The following is a 23,143-nucleotide window of genomic DNA, read 5'->3' on the forward strand; positions in this document are numbered from 1 at the left end:
GTTCTGTTTTATGCCGTACTCAAGAATGTTTCACTTATACAATGGCGGCCAGCACTGTGGTGGGAGGAAACCAGGCATAGCCCTAGGGAAACACACGACCATGTGCATGTCGCTGGCAGACCATCTAAGGAGAGGAACCAGCATGACAGAGTGCAAACTGATCATAACCTGGATGAAACCTAGTGCAGTTTGGATGATATTAATCACAGCCTGGATAAAACTGAATGCTGATTGGATAAAACTGAATGCTGATGGGATAAAACTGAATGCTGATGGGATAAAACTGAATGCTGATTAGATAAAACTGAATGCTGATTGGATGAAAAAACTGAATGCTGAGTAGATGAAACTGAATGCTGATTGGATGAAACTGAATGCTGATTAGATAAAACTGAATGCTGATTGGACGAAACTGAATGCTGATTAGATAAAACTGAATGCTGATTGGATGAAACTGAATGCTGATTAGATAATACTAAATGCTGATTGGATGAAACTGAATGCTGATAGGAAAACTGGATGCTGATAGGGAAAAACTGATCATAGGCTGGATAAAACTGTGTGCAGTTTGAGGGCAACCGATGGCAGACTGGAGCGAGCTCATCATAGCCTGTGTAAAACTAAGCACAAACAAAACTGACAACAGCCTGGAAACAAGAGTTCAAGTGAACACAACAAATGCATTTGTTTGAAATGTATAAAAGAATACCAGCAGCATTGTGGTGAGTACAACACCGGAGGGAAATTTTCATCACAAATGGACAAAAGTGTCCATGTCAAATCCAAACTTTAGGCGGAAAACAGTTGGAATTGTAGCCCGGACACAATATCAGTTCTATTCACATATTATATATAAGGAAAATTGCAATCTGGTAACCACGACAACTGCAGAAATGGACAAATGTGAGTTGTGACATATCGTCATCTGTGTATGTATGTATCCACAAGAAATTAAAACTCTACGGAGAAAACTGTTACAGCCCAGACACAAATACAGATGCACGGACAGACAGGCGGGGGCCTATAAAAACTGAGTGCTTACTGGAGGAAACCAAGTGTATTTTCAGAGGATTCTAATCACAGCCTGGAGTACAGACACAGGAACATGGCCGTTTTGAATACAGTAAAAGAAGCTCGAATTCCTGCTGCAACTGCAAGAATAAAATAGTTTTAAGACTTACCCTAACTCCTCAACCTTTCTGCATATGAAAGAGCAACTTTCAGTGCAGTTTGTGCATGTTTTCAATTTCATTTTGGAGACAAAACCACATAGGTTGAATTGGCCAATTTGAGGGCTTCACTAAACACATCACAAGCATGTACATGTAAAACATGTCAGGATCCTGTTAAAATTATTAGAAAACAAAAATGACGTCGAACAATGTTTTTTTTCTGCATCAAAAATGTCTTTATTGATAAAGTGAGCACCTATAGTGTACACCCTTATAAATGCACATCCAACAGTCAAAAATAAGGACTAGATAAACTGCATGCCAATGTACACTGTGCAGCATTGCACCTGCTCACTCGAACATCAGGAGTAGCTTCCCTTTCCCGATGGCAACCCCACCACCAGGAAGCCACACCTTCACTTCCAAACAATAGTATGCAAATTGTTTTCCTAGACATATCTAATTTGTCAGTAATAATAGCGTAGAAATATAAGAGATTAAAATGGTTATAAGTTTTCTTAAGTGTTAATCTTTTTTTTTTCTTTTTTTTTTGTATGGTGTAATTGTCTTCCGCGATTTTATTACGAAACAATTTTATTCATTAGAAAAGTTAATTCTTTCATGATAATAGTTTCGAAACAACAGTGATGTAAAAAAGATGTAACGAGTAATTTTAAGTTAACACACCAGTGAGTGCCCTTAAGAAAGGCCAAAAATACAATATATCATACATGTATAACTTGAAATCTTTTTCTCACTGAATGTGCTGGTCCATCGCAGGCTTACCCATTTCCGCATGAAAAGCCATCGAGAAAACAATGGAAAGTTGTAAGATCTATTTATGCACCAGAAAGTTTCTGATGGTAAGGCAAAGGACAGGTAACATCACCATGCACTGGCGAAAGTAATACAATATGAAGATGAGAGTTGACAGGGAAGAAGACAAAAACAAAAATCAAGGAAATTCGGGAAAACAGAAAATAATTATCATAATAATAAAAAAATGCCACTATTAACTTAATGTTCAGTGTATTATCTTCATATTATAATAAAGTCTTGCATATTGCAGGGTGCAACAAACATGTTTATAGAATATATGTATGTATATAGATATATATATATTTATGTATGCCGAGGTTGGTGTTTTCCTGTACACACTTTTGTAAATTTATCCAATATGAGGGTTTAAAATCTGCACACAAAAAAAAAAAAAGAAAAAAAAAAACACAAAAAAAAACAAACAAACAAAAAAAAACAGAATAACAATGGTAACTTAAGTACAGCTATATATTTATATACAAGACTAATCTAATACAACATTTAAAAGGGTAGTACTGTGGTCGTACCAGAAAGAGTTATAAAACAGGAACAAAAAACATTGCAAAATTAATTCCTGAACAAATTATACGGCAGTTTATAAGGAAAGCAATCTGCTTATTAAAATATAGTTGCGTGTTTTTTTTTTGTGTCTTTACTATGAAGACACTTACGTCAAGACAAAAGCAAGGAAATTAGCGAGCAGTCTACACAGATATCAAAAGGCTGCAAAAAAAAAAAAAAAAAATTCAACTGCATTTTGATAGTCCCAATCAACCCTTGCTTAATATCAGACCAGAATCAGCCTAAAATTTTCTCTGGCTGACAGTTCAGTGACCGGGCAGCAAAAATCTGCCAAAAAAAAAATGGCAGCTGAACTAGAGCATAATAACAACAATTATGACAAAATCTGTGTCAGCACTATCTCGGCACAATAGTCAGATCAGTTCAATCACGCAACAGGGTTGGATTTTCCCACGTTGCAAGAAACTCGTGCTCAGTTCTATTATTTTAAAGGGAGTTCAAGTGGAGATGTGGGATTCTGTATCACATTTGACCATTGTACCTCTCCTCAGTCACGGACATGATGTAATACCTCCAACTTCTGCTCCATATCCAACTGAGAAGTATTTAAAGTAAATTATACAAGTACTGGCACACACGGTTAGTAAAAGTGAGAAATTTTCGTCTTTAAACTGATACTTTTTACAGTTCAAGGTCATTCATTTCTCAGCAGTGAGCACTGAGGAATCAACAATATCGAATTAAAAATCTTTTACAAAAGGCACAAGATATTCATGCTTTGCTCATCTAGATGTTCAATGAACATGAACATTGCATAAGCACTAAACAGACAAACAGCCAATCACTGACCAGGAAGACAAATTTGAAAGAAACTAGACATCTGATTAGCCTAGCAGACTAGCCAGGACGAAATAAGTACATGTAGGTATTGTTGGGAACAACAAGTGCTTGTAGCACCAGATAGTTGTTTTTATTGGACTGATATATACAGCCAATAACTGATTGTCAAAAAAGATACCAGTAAATTATAAACAATGAGCCAAATGAATTCAAAATAAAGTTGACATCAATGTCTGATTTCACAGCAGGTGAGTTTGAAAAAGTCGCAACCTCTTCTTCAAACAACCTTAACCTCTGAAGAAGTGGGGATTTCGTTCATTGAGAATCAAAGTTTACATAAACAAAACAGTCCACATACAAAAGCATGCCTACTTTAAAAAAACAATAAACATCCATATTTTTTTTTCAGAATCTCTCACTCGCAATATGGAACATCTCCATTTTATTTTAACACAATCTATGTGTTGAGTATTTTTTTAAGAAATCTAAACTCTGATTTTGCAAGATGATGATTCAAAAAAGAATCCTATGTGACCAGAGATCTGAAGTTTGGGCTGAAGCAGATCTTGTCTGCCATAGGCATGAACCCCAAAACAAATGTTTGATACCAGGATCAGAATCCAGTCCACAAACCTTAAGTGTAATGTTAGTACACAAGAGTTTTGATTGTTAAGGTTGTACTTAGGGTTAGCTTAGCTAAGCCATAATTATCCATGGCCAACTGTAATCTTCAAGTAATCATATTGCACTTTTTTAACAACGAAAATTCTTAACAAACAGAAAACTTAAACAACAAAAAATTAATTACTATTGCAAAATTAAGAGTGTATTTGATTATCTGAGACAAAGAGGAAGGTTTTAGAAGGCTCTTGATCAGACTACAAGTTAGATTGAGCTTAATTAATCATAAATGTAGTGTTCACATTTACTGTTGATCCCTGGTCTGAGATCGTGAAGCAATCTTAGACATAAGTCCAAATTTCAAATCACTTCAAAACTGTTATTTCTGATGTAACAAGGTCAAAATATTACCTGACACTGTAAATTGTCGTAAGTTATTGTATAATAAGTTTCAGCTAAAATAACAGAAAGGAACATTCTAAATTTAGCGATCCAAAATACTGACTTAAGTCTAGGATCGATTCGTGATGCAGGGGCAATGATGATAAGATCAAGTCAAACACATGATATCTGAGGATTTCACGTCAAAACCTACAGATTATTCCAAAAGATGCGGACGGTAAAAAAAAAAAAAGCACCGTGGAGGAAATTTGGAAGCACATGTATCATTACAGACAGAAACATAGGGCTAATTCAACAAAGTAGACTTTTCATTTCACTAAAACTTTAAAGTATACCTTCCGCGATCTTCCTGCTTAATTCAGAGTGTCTTAATTATCGGGTGTCTTAAATTACAGAGAAGATATTGTAATGTACACGTAAGAGTTTGTCCAATTCAAGATAAAACTGTGAACATGCAATACGTGTTGTATTAAATAGAATCCAAAACAATTTGAATCTTTGCGGATCATACCTAAAGATTTATACCGCTTTTAGTAAAGAAACTATCTGCAGAACTGACGTCTGGTTAAACCATGCAGTTGTCGGGATACGGTAAGCCTAGCACTATCGTCTGTTCATCATTTAGAGGTCAACAATGACATTTAATAATCTATATATAAAGAGAGCCATAATTCTGTGAGTTAAGATCCAAAATTTAGCCCCACTACAACATTGTTTCAATGCTATAATCCTGAAGCGTTCCTAACTTTTCTAATGCTGTCTCATTAAAGCATTGCATGACCCACAATTTGGGGGGCTTCTGCAGCAATGTCGAAATTGCAGAGGAAAAGCATAATTGCCCAATACGCTTAAAAACAGAGAAAAAGAAGATCCAAGAATTAGATCTGATCAGACAAAGTTAATTAAGCTGTTACAAGTAGTTCCCAATTCAATGAAGGATGTCAAAATTGCACTTTAAAAAGGTGTTCTTAGAGCATAACAGAAACTGAAGATTAGAGATTTAGAACTGTAGCTAAGGGACTAAGGCATAAAAGTAGATCCTGGTTGAATCAAGCGTGTCAAAACTGATGGATAAATACGTACATGTAATTGCTCTTCGCACATAACAGGCTTAGAACTGAGAAGGTGGCCTTAAACAATTAAAAGTAGTTCCTAATCAAAGAACTCAGTCACATAAACGGTTACAATAAGCTACAGTTCAAAATGCTGCTGGCAAACAAAATATCAAAACAATGGTTTATCAGTCAAATGATCGATGCCTTGTGCTTTTTTGACTGGAAGAAAAAAAAAATCAATTCAGTTCTGAATATAGTGGTCTCCCTTTTGTGTCGAAGAAACTGTTTCTGTGGTCAACATCTGTTTAACGGCCACAACCTACTTTAACAGCACTGTACATGTAGAGTACATACATTTATATCTTGGATTTATTTAAAGATTAACTAACGGATTTTTAATGCCATGCCCAAGAATTTTTTTCACTTTATAAATGTAGGATTTAGGTGAAGAAAACTGATTTAGTGCCTGGAGTAAGATTTTTAAACAAAATACTACACAGATATGGATTGGGAAATGGGGCACTTCTCAATGATGACCCTGCACGACTAATAACATACACCTAAATGAGGACGAAAACGTAGATAGCACCAATTACAGCTGAATAGTAAAATACAGATACTGAATAATGTTCTTAGTATCCATGACAACCAGACCTTTGACAGTTCACGCATGCATACATACATCGTTATACCATACCAAATAGGACAACCCGAGAACTAAATCTTGCACAAAATACATAGGCCTACTTCTACTATGTCTCTTAATATATATAGCCATTTAAAACTGCTCTCCTAGGAAAGAGAAAATATATGAAAATTATGAATAATGTTAATTTCTCCAATTATGAGAATAGGGGCAGTGAACATGTGCAAGTGGAAAGTTTAAAGTCAAAGGTAGGCCCTAATCAAGAATGGTACATAGGCCCCAATCAAGAATGCTATGTAGGCCCCAAGCAAGATTGGTATGTAGGCCCTAAGCAAGAATGGTACCTTACATACTCGGAATCCTGGTTAAAAAAGGTCAGAAAAGGAAAAAGTTAATTGGTTTGAGAATGAAATATTTTTCTAGGACCTTAAATTGCACAGCATAAATATGAATTAATTAAGCATTAATTAAGCATTAATTAGCAAGACTAGTGATTACATAGCATAAACAAGAAGCACCGGATGTTCACACAAACCCACCCATGACATGTTACTTGTCCAATAATTAATACCCGCTCTTTTACATAATTGTTTAAAAAGGATTTCATAAGATTACAAAGTTAACATTTAAAAAAACTCAAACTAGGGTGCACATAAATACAGAAAATGGATTTCGTGTTGGCAAACTACAAGTAGGAAAAGACAAACACAAACGTACATTGGGCTTACCGCCTCCGTCACTGAAATACCGCACCAACAACAACAACAACGATGTTACCATGGCGATGTGCTGGAATTCCTCTGGTAGCCATGTTAGTGTAACATAAAACAATGCAGTAGAGCTAATAATAGCTGGGTGATTTCATGAGAACACGCAAGCATATGACAACCGTTAGATTAGGGCACACATTCAGTCGTTACATATCTGAGAAATCTCATAGTAATGTAGAAAAAAATGAATTCCCCCATGGTTAAGTAACCACTGGATAACTGGGGCATGTGGTTGCATGAGGTATCGGTTTCTACTCATTACAAAGGCTATACAACTTAGCCTGCAATGGTATAACACAAAAACAACCCAAAAAAAAATAATAAAAGCCAAGAAAAAAAACCCCAGATCAAAACAGATTATCTGATCAGATTTGGGCATTATTTTCTACAAAGTTCTTATTAACCTCAGTCATATAAATTCATGGAAATGATTGCAAAGATGTCTGGCCTGGCCCCTTCGTGAGATTCAGTAAAAAAAAAAAAAAAAAAACCAAAACACCAAATTTCTTAACAATATGGCCTTTCTTGATAATGAGGGTAACAGAAAATATATAAAAAGCCAAAACGGATTAACAATTAAATGACATAAACAAGAAACAAGGATTTTGCTGTGGTGATCATATAACTTTACCAAGTTAACAATAATGGCTACTTGAGATTGGCTAATTAAGATAATGAAAGCAATCAGCTTTACTTAAACGTCTCAGGTGAGCTGTCCACTAATTCAGATAACACTGGCAATCGAGTTTACCTAAACATCCCAGGTGAGACTGACACTAATTAAGGCACCACTTTCATCCCTTGTGAGAGAATCAAGAGCGAAATAAAAAGGCACCAGTGTGAACTTGAATTTTACATGTAATTCTCAGATCAGGGTCGATAACTGAAACATGTTTCAAAAATATACTGTACACTGCCTGCCAAAAATAACAAAAAGAAAACAAAAAACAAAGAAAACATACAGTTGTTTATGAGCACGCATCACAGCTGCAAGTCTTGTAACAATTTGCAGATCAAATGCTTTGTTAGCTAAACAATTTCAGATCTTAATTCCTGTTATCTGATAAACTTTTCCAACAAAAATGTGGAAAGTCTACAGAATGTTTCAGGTTCAATGTAGGGTGATGTTTGTCAGCTACCATCCATATTCTCAACTGAGAAAGTGTAAAACTGAAAAACAAAATTTACAATGGACTTGAGAAAGGTTCAGTGAGAAAACAATGAGCCTTAAAATGGCTCATGGCTGGAACTGAGAGAACCAAGCCTGGAAAATGTTCTCAGTGAGAACATCAAACTCTTCCAAGTTTTAAATGGCTGGAGATTCAATCAATACTAATTTGTTTTCAGAATGGTTGCTTCTCTTTTAAAGTCATTTACTAAACTCTTGTGATACTGAACTAAATCTGTAGTATTAAACAAACGAAAACACACAAACAAAAAAAAATCCGCAACATACTGACAATTAAACGTAGAATTTCTAAGTCTACAGTATTTCAAAGGCAGATTTGTTGCAATCTCGAACTGTTGGGCAGTTACACTTCACAGCTCGTCTGTGAGACTAAGATGTATCAACCACTATTAAGCAGTGCAACACACAACCTGCAAAAAAGCCTCAGAATTTGTTTCTATGATTTTCGGTTAACACCAAGGATGAAAAAACAGTATGTGTTCAACTATAACTCAAATTACGTCAGATTTTGCTGACTATCAATAATATCTGGGTAAGTAAATTAACGTAGTCAACGAAGTCAAGTCCACATTCCAACACTACATATAGCTCAATATTAAATAAGTCCGTTTTTATGCCAAGCATGGATGAGAACCTATAATTACATATGTACATTGGTATATATGTCTACACGTCATTCTACATATTGCAAAATGTGGTGGAAAAAAACAACATGGTGAAGCAAACCACATGTAGTCTATACCCACTGAATGCACTATGAACTCCTACCATAAACAATAAAACCGTAATAAGATGACTAACTGTTTCACATTGACAAATTGGATAAACTCGTCCAAACAAACAAACAAACAAACAATTGCCGAATACAGAAAAAGAAACAAAACAAAAAAGAAACAAAAACAAAAAAAAAACACACAAAAAAAAAAAAAATCAGCAATAATAATAATAATAACAATAGCATGCATTCTTCAGTACGTGAAACAGGACCTTAGCAACGTATTTCAATATGAGAAAAAATATCCAACTGTATTAGTCTGGCACACATCACATGGCTGTACGTACATGTACATCAATGTGGGTTAATATAGGTAAAGTGTGAAGATTTAGTAGATCATATATAATAGTAATACATGTAATAATAAATGTTAAAATGTAATGGCACGTTTGTATTAAGTAATAGAAAAAGGAATATATATATATATATATATATATATATTTGACACAAACTTTGACACCTGTCTCTGGTTCCCCTGAGGAGCGTTCCCATGGAAACTTATGGCCATAAACCCATGGAACAATGGGGTCCAGTATTGCAGTCGAGGCCTAAATAAAATTAAAAAAAGGTCCTCGGTCAGTTTCACCTCTCCTCACCTTCATGCACCACTTTCAGTCGATCTGTGCAAATGAGCTGATCTTGTAGAAGAAAAGACTTCACCCATCAGTATTTTAACAGTATTGAAAATATCAACTCTAACAGCTCTGAAGCTGTGATTTTTGACACATCGTCAGGAAAAAGATTCAAAAATAAACAGCAGTCACTATAGTTAATCCTGCCGCAGGAGCTTCACTGCAGTCTTCTACCAAGGTCACCAGTCTTCCCAGTCCTTTTCACGTTTGGTGTTGTCACTTGGGCTACGCTGACTCATGTCGCCTTTACTTTCACTCTGGTCCCAGTCCTCACTTTTGTTGTCGCTCATTGGCGATTTATCGAACTTTGCTGACTCATCTTTCGACTCGGATATATCTACCGGTGAAGCGGAGTTGTCTCCCCTTACATCGCTCTCCACCTTCTCCTCGCTTTCTTCGTGTTTCACCAGCGAGACCTTTTCGCTTATTTCTGTGCTAAAATCCTGCTCCACATCCTCTGAGGGGGTTTCTGTGGCCTTACCCACTGGGCTTCGTTGTTGAGTTTTATCAAGTTGCGTGCCTTCGTACACCCACTTGGGGTGTGAACTTTTCCTCTTCTTTACCCCCGTTTGACTGGTAACAGCCACCATGAGAGGGGCCTGCGTGTCCTCTACCTTCACCCTGCCACCTTCCTTCTCTGACAGATGACTTGGTGTCCGACTGTCTGTTGTCTCGTCCTCTGCTGTGACATCAGACGGCTGAGAGCCTCTCACCAGCTCAAACTGTGGGAATAGCCACTGGTTGTTTTCCTCTCCCCCTGAGCCCTGCCTGAAGGCTGCTGGTGCCGGAGTGTCGCCAGACCCTGACGTCCCGTCGCTGAGGTTAGAGTTATCTTCCCCTGGCTCTGATTTGACAGACAGCGGGTTGTAGTCAAAGCTGTTACTGTTTGAGTTTCCTCCAGTGTGTATCTGCTGCTTGGCACGCATGCGGTGGTTATGGAACCAGTTTACTACTGTTTTCACGCCCACACTTAAATTACTGGCGAGAGCTTCGATTGTGCTTTGATTAGGGTAGGGATCATTTGCATAGGCTGTTCGCAGCGTCTCTTTCTGATCTTCTGTGAAGAACACGCGAGGACGTTTGATAGGAGTTTCACAACTTCTCTGCTCATCCATGCTACTCTTACGACGTCTGTTTGCTGAAAGGAAACAAAAAGAAAAAAAAAAGCTCAACATCATTATGCTTAATCATGGACAAAAAAGAGCGCAAACTCTCAATAGTTAGGTCTTTTCCACAAAAAACTGACACCGTCTTGGGCTTCAGCCCATCATCAGGTGAAAGTTAATAGCCCAGGTTAAAATATGGGGTGACAAAAACTAGATTGATCAATGCAGCCTTCAATTACCTTCAATTATATAAGTACGTGGGAAGGTCTGTCAGCAACGTATGGATGGTCGTGGGTTTCCCCCACCAGCTGTGCCTGGTTTCCACCCACCATAATGCTGGCCGCCGTCATATAGTGAATAGTGAAATATTCTTGAGTTCGGAGTAAAACACCAATCAAATAAATAAATAAATCAATCAATTATATAACAGCATATATGTACCTTTAATACAAATACAATTTTTTTTTATTGGCACGTGGGTGGTGTGCCAATTAAGAAACTGAATTTTTTTTTTTAAGGAAGAGCTTAAAATGGCTAATTGTTTGCATACATTATACAAAATAAAGACAGACAAAAATGTTCTAAATCATGTCCAGTGTGTACCCACAAAAATAAAAATACATGTACAAGCATCAACTAAAATGGCTAGTTTTTAATTCAAACACCAAAAGTAAAACATATAAATAAGTCCTGTAATTGGAGTTCGACAAATCTTGGAGCTTACCAACAAACGAGCGCTGACATTTTGTAAGTTTTCCGCTTCGGTTGTCGGGTGGTGCTAGTGTGATTCAGAACGCTACCACCACCTGACACGGCTCGTTATTGGATAGGCTCTAGAATTATTGTAATTCTTCAACCTTTTCACATGTTTGCAAGGTGTTTATTCAAGCATATTCTGAAGTCTAATTATAAATGTGCATAAATTGCCCTGAAAGTGGCTCTTTCGTCTGTAAAAAGGTTGAAGAATTATGGTATTTGCAGAAAGTGTAAACGTTTTGCCACCAGTCATCTGGAAATGTGAAGACTGCCATCTTGTTTAGTTTTCTACATACATGTACACAGCAAATTTAGATATTTTAACCATTAGAAAAAAAAATTTAATCAGCTCAAACTTATGCTTTATTCAAATATATATACATGTAATTATGTTTTTAAAAATTTTTTACATATTTCAGAAAAGGGAGTAGAACTTTTCACTCCTTGATTTGGTGATCAGACTTGTTTCATTGCACAATGACCTTCACACCAGAATTTTCAAAACTGTCAGTAATTGTAAGACTGAAAAACACTTATGGATTGAACCTGGAAAGTTTAAACCTAATCAGGCCATCTTAATTCCTTGTCTTTTCATTCCATCAAACCTTGATCAAACTGAAGGTCAAATATTTGCATTAGGGGATGAATTAGAAAAACAAGATGGCCGACTTTCTGACAATGACTGAGCAAAATTTTGTGACGTCACATAGACCTCTGGGTGACAAAACGATGATTCTTCCTGAAAGCACCTCCCGACCCACCTTTAGCCTCTGTTTGGTACAGTTTGAGCTTCTCAATGTTGAAAGGGTCGTTCAACCAAATAAGCATCCGAACAAAGGGTTCTTTCCCTTTAATGCTGAGTACGGACCAAGGTTTTGGTTTAGAAAGTAGCTCACTGACGGACCCCTGGGAAAGGCCCAGGACGGCCTCCCCAAACAGTTTCTGGCCCAAGTTGTGGAACTGAAGAACGTCTTTTATCTTGCTTGTCAGGTCAACCGTGTCAAGGTCAGGGGTCATGGCAGCAATTTCAAAGATGGAGTTGGTGTAAAAGCCAAAGTAGTGTCCGCAGACAGCTGCTTCAATCAGTGGATCTTGTTGCGAGGTAGGTGTGACCGTGGGAGGCCGCGACAGAGAGTGAGGGGTGTCGGGCGGAGGGGACAGGGCTACACCGAAAAACAAAGAACAGAAAGAAAAACCCAAACTCAAATAAAGAACCACAAAAGTGAATAACTACTACTATAATTCTAAATATAAAACTCTTAAAAAAGTCTAAAAATGTCTAATATACCCATGCAGCTTGATTACGAGACACATAACTCAACAAATCATGTTTCTATTTCACCTTTAATGTGTTACAATTTTTTTTTTAGTTTTTAATCACTGGCATTTGTGATCAATTCTTTTTTAAAAAGGAAGAGGAGGGCAACAAAGTTAACCCCATTTGTATAACCAATTTTAAGCCACAGCGGGAAAAATGAAGAAATGTGTATCATTTAGACATGATTCATTTTTGCATGTAGACCTATTGCAGAATTGAGGTTCACCCAAAACTTAGTTTGCAGTGTTTGAAAGAGTAGAAACAGTTCACAATACACACATCAGTGCTGGTAATAGAAACCTGTCCTGTGAATCTTTGTCAAGTGCTTTTCACTTAATTTATAGAAATCAAAACTTTTAAAAACACACACATCAATTAAAAAGCTTCCACACAGCTTAATGAAGGGACAGTGACTTCTTCCCATTCTTTAAAAAAAAACACATATTTAATGATGTGCATTGTTCTTTGTTTTCCCTTCTTCAAATTTAAGGCCATTCAATTATCTTCAATGATAATAAGACAATGATGATAACAATGATTGGCTATATGCAGAAAAAAAACATGAAAATTAGACTTTGAGACGTTCCTTTCATCATGACATGATGTGCTGCATCATATTTGATTCCAGTTCGAGTTCTGTCTTTTTGATCTCAACACATTTTTTATGGATATTGTTTGTAACCATTGTACATGACATGTAGATTTCAACCAATTAAAAGGGAGAGGCTTTTGGGCAGGGAGGGAATAAAAATAAACATATGAGATATAACAAGCTTGGGGAACTTGTAGCTGAGGTGAAGAAGCCTGTGATTAAATGAGACTACATGTATACTACAGATGTTGGTGCTAAATTTGAATTTAAGCATTTAATAATATGTATTTTGTCCCTGGTACATGTACACTGATTGGCTCGCACGCACGGCCATGTTGGATCTCTAATAAAAGAATTTCATGGTTCGGCACACATGTATGGAGAAAGCCACATTCCACAAGAGACCAATATGTTCTTTTGTCAAGGCTCTAGCATGACCGCAACTGCCAGTCAGTCATTTACATGTATATATCAGTTATCATTGTCAAATTCATTTTTATCATTATTTTATAAGAAAACAGATGAAACAACTGAAAAAGGCCATGTTCAAATGTTATTTTCATCTGCACTTCCACCATAGTCTCATTATACAGGATACTGAATGACAGAGAGAACACAGAACACCACAATAAACCACAACAACAACAACAGCATCATGTTTTACAGTAAAAGTTATCTGACCAATACTCACGTCCATCTGAAGGTTGCTGGGAAGAGGATTCGTGGCGCATCAACTTGTCCGGGGAAATTCGGTACTGAGTCGCCACAAGCTTCGGGATGGCTTCTGCATCTTCTAGGAAAATTTGCATCCGAATAAAGGGTTCTCTCCCTTTCTGAGTGAGCATATGCCAGGGTTTGGGTCGTGCCAGGAGATCGCTGACGCTGCCTTGAGAGAGGCCCAGGACGTTTTCGCCAAACAGGCGCTGACTAATGGAGTACTGACTCAACGTCTCTTTGACTTTCTTCACTAATTCTTCCGTGTTGATGTTTGAGTATTTATCAAACTGCTCCTGTGCTATAGGGGGCAGCACCGCTTTCAGAGGTTTTTGGTTGGCAGACGGAGGGGTATTCCGCGACATAAGTGAGTTGGCAATGTTCTGCATTCGTTGTAACGGTGACACGCAGTCAGGCGGGATTGGCGTGCCATAACTAGGGTTATCAGATCCAGCATGACCATTGAGGCGTGGATGGACCAGTTTGAAGGCACTGCCGGCATGTCTGGCAGAGGCGGAGTCTCGACTTTCCATCGAGTGACGCGAGTGTTTGCTCAAGTCCTGGGGCATATCGCAATCCTGGGATTCCTCTTCAGACATCTCCATTTTGACTCGAGAATGCCCTTGCGCATCATTTCCACTGCGCTGATGCTGTAACTGATGCTGGGCGTTTTGTGCGATGCGCGCCAGCTCCTGCTGGTACATGGTGCTTGCCGCGATATTCCCCGCTTTCTCTGCCGCCTGCGCCAACTTTGCCAGCTCTGCGCGGTATATCCTTGCCACCATTTCCTGTGCGTTCTGCTCGTTTTCGCTCTGGTGCGAGTGGCCATTCCCATGAGCCTCTCTGTCACGATTGCTAGAGCCACACGGTGAACGCAGCCGGCTCTCCTTACGTCGGTTGTTATGGTGGATCGGCCCGTTGCTATGGGCATGGGGAACACGATGTGGCATTACAGAGGCATTGACTGCGATCCCATCTGGAGAATCTGCAGCTCGGGCCATCTTAAGCATCTCCTGCTGATAGATATTGGCCACCATAGCAGGGTTAAGCTGCTCCTGTCAACAACAACAACACCGTGTACATCAGGGGACATATTGTAGTATGTACAATACATGCATACTACAGTTCTCTGTCATCAGATATTCAGGTGTAATGTTGCAGAATAAAAGCCCTAAGTTTGAAATTTTCTGTTACATTATTCAATGCTTTTAACAAAACAATTTTTCCGTCAAGCCAATGCTGTTGTTTCCATGTTTTAGACAAACTTCATTGCCAACATGTCTGCAGCGCTGCCTCACTGGAATGCCTTTAGGGAGGCCCCCAAGCCTGACAATCCCATCCCCCCCCACCCTCCCTCCCACTCGTCACTGTGTGTGTACTCAAACCTGGACAATCAAGGCCCCAAGCCAATGCCATTGTTTCCATGTTTTAGGCAAACTTCATTGCAAACATTTCTTTAGTGCTGCCTCACTGGAATGCCTTGAGGGAGGCCCCCAAGCCTGACATCCTCCCCCCCCCCCCTCCCCGTCACTGTGTGCATACTCACACCAGGACAATCAAGGCCCCCAAGCCTGACATCAAACTCTGTCACTGTGTACTCATACCTGGACAATCAAGGCCCTCAAACCTGACATCAAACTCCGTCACTGTTAACTCACACCTGGACAATCAGTCCTAGGCATATCTACTCATGCCAAGAGAGGATGCAGAGAGAGGAAGTCTGAGTCTCAGGTGTGAGCCAATGCCTCATTGCAAATATCTGCAATGTGGGAACAAAGCAGAGACAAGTACAGACGCAGTTGTTGTTGTTACTTACATGAACCTGAAGTGCTACAGGTTCCATCTGCATGTTCTTGCCCTTCTTGCCATGCATCGCCTGTTTGGCATTGGGATAAGATCTGTGCTATCCTCTCCTCTGTGGCCGCTAGTCTTCGCTTGACCGTTTGCACAAGGGGCTGAGTACCTGTAGTCAGATAGGACAGGTGTAAAAATATACATATTATGAGTGAATGTTTTCATGTATTTATTTTATGGTTGTTTACTGCAATATGCAAGACTTTTTCATATCTGTACAACACATGGTCCCTTCACAGTCACAATATCCAATCTCACAATCAAAAACTAGTCAGCCCTATTTGCTATTAAGGTCGAGCTACTCATTTACTGACCCAACTATATTCCTATAAAACTTAGACAAATTCTGCTCTGTTAATGAGATTTTAGTACAAGTGTCTAAAGAAGAAGTTGTCTCCCCTTGCTTGTTAGACTTTCCATTGAGTTTTTCATAGGACTTGCCTCCCCTTGAGATTTGATACAGTGCCAGACATTCAATATATTAAAACAGAAACACTGGAGCCTGAAGGGTTGGAAAATATTTGGGTTAAATATGCACCTCTTTTAAATATGACAAAGGGCATCCTGGTTCCCCAAAAGCTTATGCAAGTCTCCCAGAAGATCTTCCAGAAGGTTTGGAGGAGCTCCTGGACAGTGCATATATTCCACAAGAAGAAGAGGACAAACGATTTCGCTCTTTCCATGTTGGACGAAAACTTGGTGGATAAGACTATGCATATCTTTGCTACCTCCAATTTTGAAGGCCACACTAAGGGAGACAAAATCCAACCCTCTGTACCACAAAATCAGAGAAAAAGAGAGTAAAATCAATGAAGAAAGAAACAAACTTGCTACTCACCTTTACGAGGGGATAATTCCTTTAATGCCATTACGTTCCTCTCATCGCTCGCCCACGCGTACATTTTCCTGTAAGATTCGCGACCCTTTTCCGTGAGTTTGTCCCAACTTTTGGGTTTGGACAGCAGTTCGCTGACAGTTCCCTGGGACAGCCCAAGCACATGTTTGGCAAACAGCCTCTGTCCCAGGTTATGAATGCTGAGCAGTTCACGCACAGTTTTAGCCACAATGGCTGTTTCTAGGCCTGGCCCGTTGTTCTGGTCCAGTTTCGGACCGTTCAATCGGGTGACAAGTTCATGGTGACCGTGAAGTCCATAAAACTGAGGGGGAGGGGATCCCAAATGATTATGGCTGCCGTTCATGCTGGAGACGGGGCTAGGTGTCATGTGATTGGACGAATTCCTGGCGTCACCACTGGATTTTGCACTGTTGGCCCTCGTTCGCGCGGAGTTCGATGTTCTCCTATGAGTGGTCAGGTTGGGTAAATCCTCGGAGGTTTTCACGCTGCTGGGAGAATCAGCTGAGAAGAAAACACAAAAGTTTAGAACGTGAAAACAACTCTTTCTTCATATTCCAACAAGGATCAACATTTTCATCAGCAAAAATCAATGTACAATGTTCAAATCCCTATGTTTTGTAATAGGGATTACAATTATGTACCAACAGTGGAATTTTTACACAAAAATTATTAATCAGAAGGTTTCAACCTTTACCTAGGACATCTCTGCTGCTCAATTTGGACCGTTTACTTTCGGACTGCAGAGCTTTAGTTTTTTCCAACAACAAGGTTTCCAGAGATTTCCCCTGGGCTTCTTCCCCTTCTCTGGAATTCCGGAAGTCCGTGGATTTTAGGATACTGAAGAAGAAAGAAAGGTTTCATGAAATACTTCCATATGCTTTACACTGAACAGACACCCAAAATATCCCCCAAAACCCAACACCTTTTAGGGTAACAAAAATATGCTGTGAGGGAATTAGACTACATCTGATTTCCACTGCATCCTTTCCAAATTTCCGCATGATACTTAATTACAACTTTAACAAACAGATGGTCTTAAATAAAGCCTTGCACCCCCCCAATCCCCCCCCCCCCCCCCCCACCTGCATCATGCTCCACCACCACAGGTAAAATCGCACGTTCCAAAGGTTCATATGCACAGGTAAATGTATACATGTAGTTTTATAACACAGCTTTTCCTAATAAGGCTGAATATTCAAATCAGCACTTAAGGCTTATTATTTGCGTGTTACTATAGACTGCTGTTTATACAAACCACATAACAAAGGCCACGAAAATCTTCAAATAATCCTCATACAAATGTTATGTAGAAAAGAAAAAGTGAAAAAAAAAAATAAGAAACACTGTTGTTTTAAACTAGGAACGGCTAATCTGATGTTTAAGTTCACAATGCTGTTTTTTTTTAAACAATAATTAACTGAACAAAAGTTCTCTTCAGCACTAAAACATGGAGCTGAGCTTCCAATTGCCACGCTAAAAGAAAGTTTACTGAAATGAAAATCTGCATTAGACAGGGGTGACAGCTTACACTTCTATTGTTTATAACAATTTTACTTAGTAACTTATGAAACCTCTACTGTTTAATGGCCCTTGCAAAATAAGAGAGATTGTAATCCTTTTATAGGAATATATAAAAGGCTTGTTAAAATGCTCCTTACGAATATACATGTATAAGTTTTTCACACGAGTAATAATAGCATAAATCTTAACTCTGAACAGAGATGATCACTCTTTGTGTAGTCTTGCTATCCAGTCAGCTTACAATGCTTAGTGGTATTCTTAGTTCTTTGGCATTTTGTGTTAAACATCATTTTATTGACCAGAACGGACCATCTTGGTTAAAGACTGATATAGGAATGTCTTGTTCTGACGCAAAGATTAACATTGAAATATCAAAGTTTACATAATGGTTTAAATTATACAATTAAGTCTGACGTATTTTTTATGGAGGTTTTAATTGCTTAGGAAGAGTTTCAAACTTATACCAAGGTGCCCTAATTACAACAGCCTGCCTCATTAGTTTCATCACACAGGCCAATAGATAATTACCTGTGACACAGAAGTTGGGGTATTTTAGAGTCAACAAATACCTAATCTTGGCTCGGACCACCCACAACTTTCAACCCACCCTACTAACTATGTCTCCACGCATGAGCGACTCAATTTATTCGGTGATGACGATGTTGAAAAATTGTAATCTTTATTATGTATTGATTTGCAAGCTGAAATATGTTGTATGCAGGCCGCTGTTTAGCAACAAAGCTGGTCATGACATATAAACCTGGTTTTACATCTGTTGAGGTTAATCTACTCGAACAGGAGCAAAAACTCCAAGTCTAGAACTGCCTGCAGCTTAGCAGCATCCAAGCAGCCTCTAATAACGGTTTCACTTCTTCTTTTAGTACAGAGCAGTTTGTGACATGTTTGTAACAGCCATTCAGTAACAAAGCGAACACGTCACTTCAAACCCTAACATCTCCAAAAGTTATGAAAACTGATCAAACAACAGGTTAGGAGCCCAAAATACACAGAAAAAAATTATAGTTATCTAAAATTCATAACATTTTATGACATCATATCTAACCAATGGTGACCTTCTAATATGTTCAACAGATTTTGACGTCTTATTCAAACCTTATGTAACAAATACATGTATTGCTCTACAAGCCTAGAAGGATCTGTCCACTGGTTATTGACAAGATGTTCAAAGATTTTGCCTGAAATCCAATATGGTCACCAAACCTAGAAGAACACACTTCAAAACCTTTAAAAAATATATCCTCCAGGATTTCACTGACAAATTTCCAAAAATAGTAGTGAATTTGATACCTTAACACTTGCCATGGAATAGTGAATTTGATACCTTAACACTTGCCATGGAATAGTGAATTTGATACCTTAACACTTGCCATGGAATAGTGAATTTGATACCTTAACACTTGCCATGGAATAGTGAATTTGATACTTTAACACTTGCCATGGAATATTTCCATCTAAATACTCCTATGCAAAATAAGGAGTTCACACTTGACAACCACTGAATGAATTTCCATTCCCACGAACAATGGATATTTCACAACATAGCCTCTGAGTATTTCTCCCTGTATTTAAAATATATTTGATCCAAAAATGTGATGAACTTACTTGAGCTCTCTCTTAAGTTCCTCGTAATCCTCTTGTGTCCTCATTTTTTCCTCCAGACTGCGGAAAGCACGCGATTTGGACGCTACTTCCTCCTCCAGCTTAGCGATCTAAGAGCAAAAGTCCATATAATGTCAAACAAATAATAACTGAAAGATCGTACTAAATTGAGGAGTTCACAATCCATTGGATCTGAATGTTGACAAACAAATAATAACTGAAGGATCGCACTTAATTGAGGAGTTCACAATCCATTGGATCTGAATGTTGACAAACAAATAATAACTGAAGGATCGCACTTAATTGAGGAGTTCACAATCCATTGGATCTGAATGTTGACAAACAAATAATAACTGAAGGATCGCACTTAATTGAGGAGTTCACAATCCATTGGATCTGAATGTTGACAAACAAATAATAACTGAAGGATCGCACTTAATTGGGGAGTTCACAACCCATTGGATCTGAATGTTGACACACAAATAATAACTGAAGGATTGCACTTAATTGGGGAGTTCACAACCCATTGGATCTGAGTGTTGACAAACAAATAATAACTGAAGGATCGCACTTAATTGAGGAGTTCACAATCCACGGGATCTGAGTGTTGACAAACAAATAATAACTGAAGAATGGCACTTAATTCGGGAGTTCACAATCCATTTGATCTGAATGTTGACAAACAAATAATAACTGAAGGATCGCACTTAATTGAGGAGTTCACAATCCACTGGATCTGAATGTTGACAAACAAATAATAACTGAAGGATCGCACTTAATTGGGGAGTTCACAATCCATTGGATCTGAATGTTGACAAACAAATAATAACAGAAGCAAAACAAAAACAAAAAAATGATGCCAAAATCAGATGAAAGAGCTTCAAAACTTATTTGCGAATATGATCTTTAATATTTTTTTGGATTTTTTTTTTTAAAGAGAAAAGAGTATTTGAAAATATTTTTGTATGGTTTGTATTGGGTACTGAAAAGAACAAATTGTAGTGCAAAAATATTTATTAAACCTTTGTTACATCCTTATTTATGACATTATTAAACAAAGACTTTAAATACCAAAATGTGCTCACAAATACCCACCATACACCATACAAAAATTATTTTCAGCTGTCTTTTCCCCTTAAGGAAAAATCGGGAAAAATACTGAAGAAAAAATAGGAGTAACTCAACTATCTGGTTGGTGTCCTAACTGAAATGATAATATGTCTTAACATTAATAGACGGTAATTTATGGAGGAAAATGCTGTCTGCTTTATTTGATCAGCATTTCGATGCCTATTCAATATTTAACTTGAGTGGGGGTGGGGTGTGGGGTGGGTTTGTTGGGGGGGGGGGGGGGGAGATGGAAGTACCCATCAAACCTTCCGACTTGAAGCTCTCAAGCTGCCAACCTAACGAAGAAGTTGTATCCAAGAGGAATTGAGCTCTCATATGGCTTGATCATGAGGAGCATTCTCACCTGAGTTTCACTGGTCTCCCTGGGTTTGTTAATGGAGGCCTGCAGATTCTAAGAAGAATTGAGCTCTCAGATGGCTTGATCATGAGGAGCATTCTCACCTGAGTTTCACTGGTCTCCCTGGGTTTGTTAATGGAGGCCTGCAGATTCTAAGAAGAATTGAGCTCTCAGATGGCTTGATCATGAGGAGCATTCTCACCTGAGTTTCCCCCTGAGTTTGTTAATGGAGGCCTGCAGATTCTAAGAAGAATTGAGTTCTCAGATGGCTTGATCATGAGGAGCATTCTCACCTGAGTTTCACTGGTCTCCCTGAGTTTTTTAATGGAGGCCTGCAGATTCTAAGAGGAATTGAGCTCTCAGATGGCTTGATCATGAGGAGCATTCTCACCTGAGTTTCACTGGTCTCGATGGGTTTGTTAATGGAGGCCTGCAGATTCTAAGAAGAATTGAGCTCTCAGATGGCTTGATCATGAGGAGCATTCTCACCTGAGTTTCACTGGTCTCCCTGAATTTTTTAATGGAGGCCTGCAGATTCTAAGAGGAATTGAGCTCTCAGATGGCTCTATCATGAGGAGCATTCTCACCTGAGTTTCACTGGTCTCGATGGGTTTGTTAATGGAGGCCTGCAGATTCTAAGAGGAATTGAGCTCTCAGATGGCTTGATCATGAGGAGCATTCTCACCTGAGTTTCACTGGTCTCCCTGAGTTTTTTAATGGAGGCCTGCAGATTCTAAGAGGAATTAAGCTCTCAGATGGCTTGATCACGAGGAGCATTCTCACCTGAGTTTCTCCCTGAGTTTGTTAATGGAGGCCTGCAGATTCTAAGAGGAATTGAGCTCTCAGATGGCTTGATCATGAGGAGCATTCTCACCTGAGTTTCACTGGTCTCCCTGAGTTTGTTAATGGAGGCCTGCAGATTCTAAGAGGAATTGAGCTCTCAGATGGCTTGATCATGAGGAGCATTCTCACCTGAGTTTCACTGGTCTCCCTGAGTTTGTTAATGGAGGCCTGCAGATTCTAAGAGGAATTGAGCTCTCAGATGGCTTGATCATGAGGAGCATTCTCACCTGAGTTTCACTGGTCTCCCTGAGTTTTTTAATGGAGGCCTGCAGATTCTAAGAAGAATTGAGCTCTCAGATGGTTTGATCATGAGGAGCATTCTCACCTGAGTTTCACTGGTCTCCCTGAGTTTGTTAATGGAGGCCTGCAGATTCTAAGAGGAATTGAGCTCTCAGATGGCTTGATCATGAGGAGCATTCTCACCTGAGTTTCACTGGTCTCCCTGAGTTTGTTAATGGAGGCCTGCAGATTCTAAGAGGAATTGAGCTCTCAGATGGTTTGATCATGGGGAGCATTCTCACCTGAGTTTCACTGGTCTCCCTGAGTTTTTTAATGGAGGCCTGCAAATTCTAAGAGGAACTGAGCTCTCAGATGGCTTGATCATGAGGAGCATTCTCACCTGAGTTTCACTGGTCTCCCTGAGTTTTTTAATGGAGGCCTGCAGATTCTAAGAGGAACTGAGCTCTCAGATGGCTTGATCATGAGGAGCATTCTCACCTGAGTTTCACTGGTCTCCCTGAGTTTTTTAATGGAGGCCTGCAGATTCTAAGAGGAATTGAGCTCTCAGATGGCTTGATCATGAGGAGCATTCTCACCTGAGTTTCACTGGTCTCCCTGAGTTTTTTAATGGAGGCCTGCAGATTCTAAGAGGAATTGAGCTCTCAGATGGCTTGATCATGAGGAGCATTCTCACCTGAGTTTCACTGGTCTCCCTGAGTTTTTTAATGGAGGCCTGCAGATTCTAAGAGGAATTGAGCTCTCAGATGGCTTGATCATGAGGAGCATTCTCACCTGAGTTTCACTGGTCTCCCTGAGTTTTTTAATGGAGGCCT

At 38.8% G+C, this 23,143-nt stretch overlaps 1 protein-coding gene across 1 annotated transcript in view; it reads right to left on the reverse strand.

The window, feature by feature from the left end:
- Positions 1–9,622: 9,622 nt before the first annotated feature.
- Positions 9,623–23,143, reverse strand: part of LOC135477021 (homeobox protein cut-like 1) — a 96,324-nt gene continuing 82,803 nt past the window's right edge. The window contains exons 11-18 of the mRNA XM_064757169.1: positions 19,784–19,890; positions 17,334–17,476; positions 16,622–17,140; positions 15,796–15,892; positions 15,476–15,533; positions 13,907–14,984; positions 12,067–12,468; positions 9,623–10,581 (exon numbers count right to left, since the gene is read on the reverse strand). Of these exons, the coding sequence (XP_064613239.1) occupies positions 9,623–10,581; positions 12,067–12,468; positions 13,907–14,984; positions 15,476–15,533; positions 15,796–15,892; positions 16,622–17,140; positions 17,334–17,476; positions 19,784–19,890 (3,363 nt within the window). The remainder of the gene's footprint in view (positions 10,582–12,066; positions 12,469–13,906; positions 14,985–15,475; positions 15,534–15,795; positions 15,893–16,621; positions 17,141–17,333; positions 17,477–19,783; positions 19,891–23,143) is intronic.

The sequence above is a fragment of the Liolophura sinensis genome, chromosome 10 (assembly GCF_032854445.1).
Source record: "Liolophura sinensis isolate JHLJ2023 chromosome 10, CUHK_Ljap_v2, whole genome shotgun sequence".
In the NCBI taxonomy this organism is placed as follows: domain Eukaryota; kingdom Metazoa; phylum Mollusca; class Polyplacophora; order Chitonida; family Chitonidae; genus Liolophura; species Liolophura sinensis.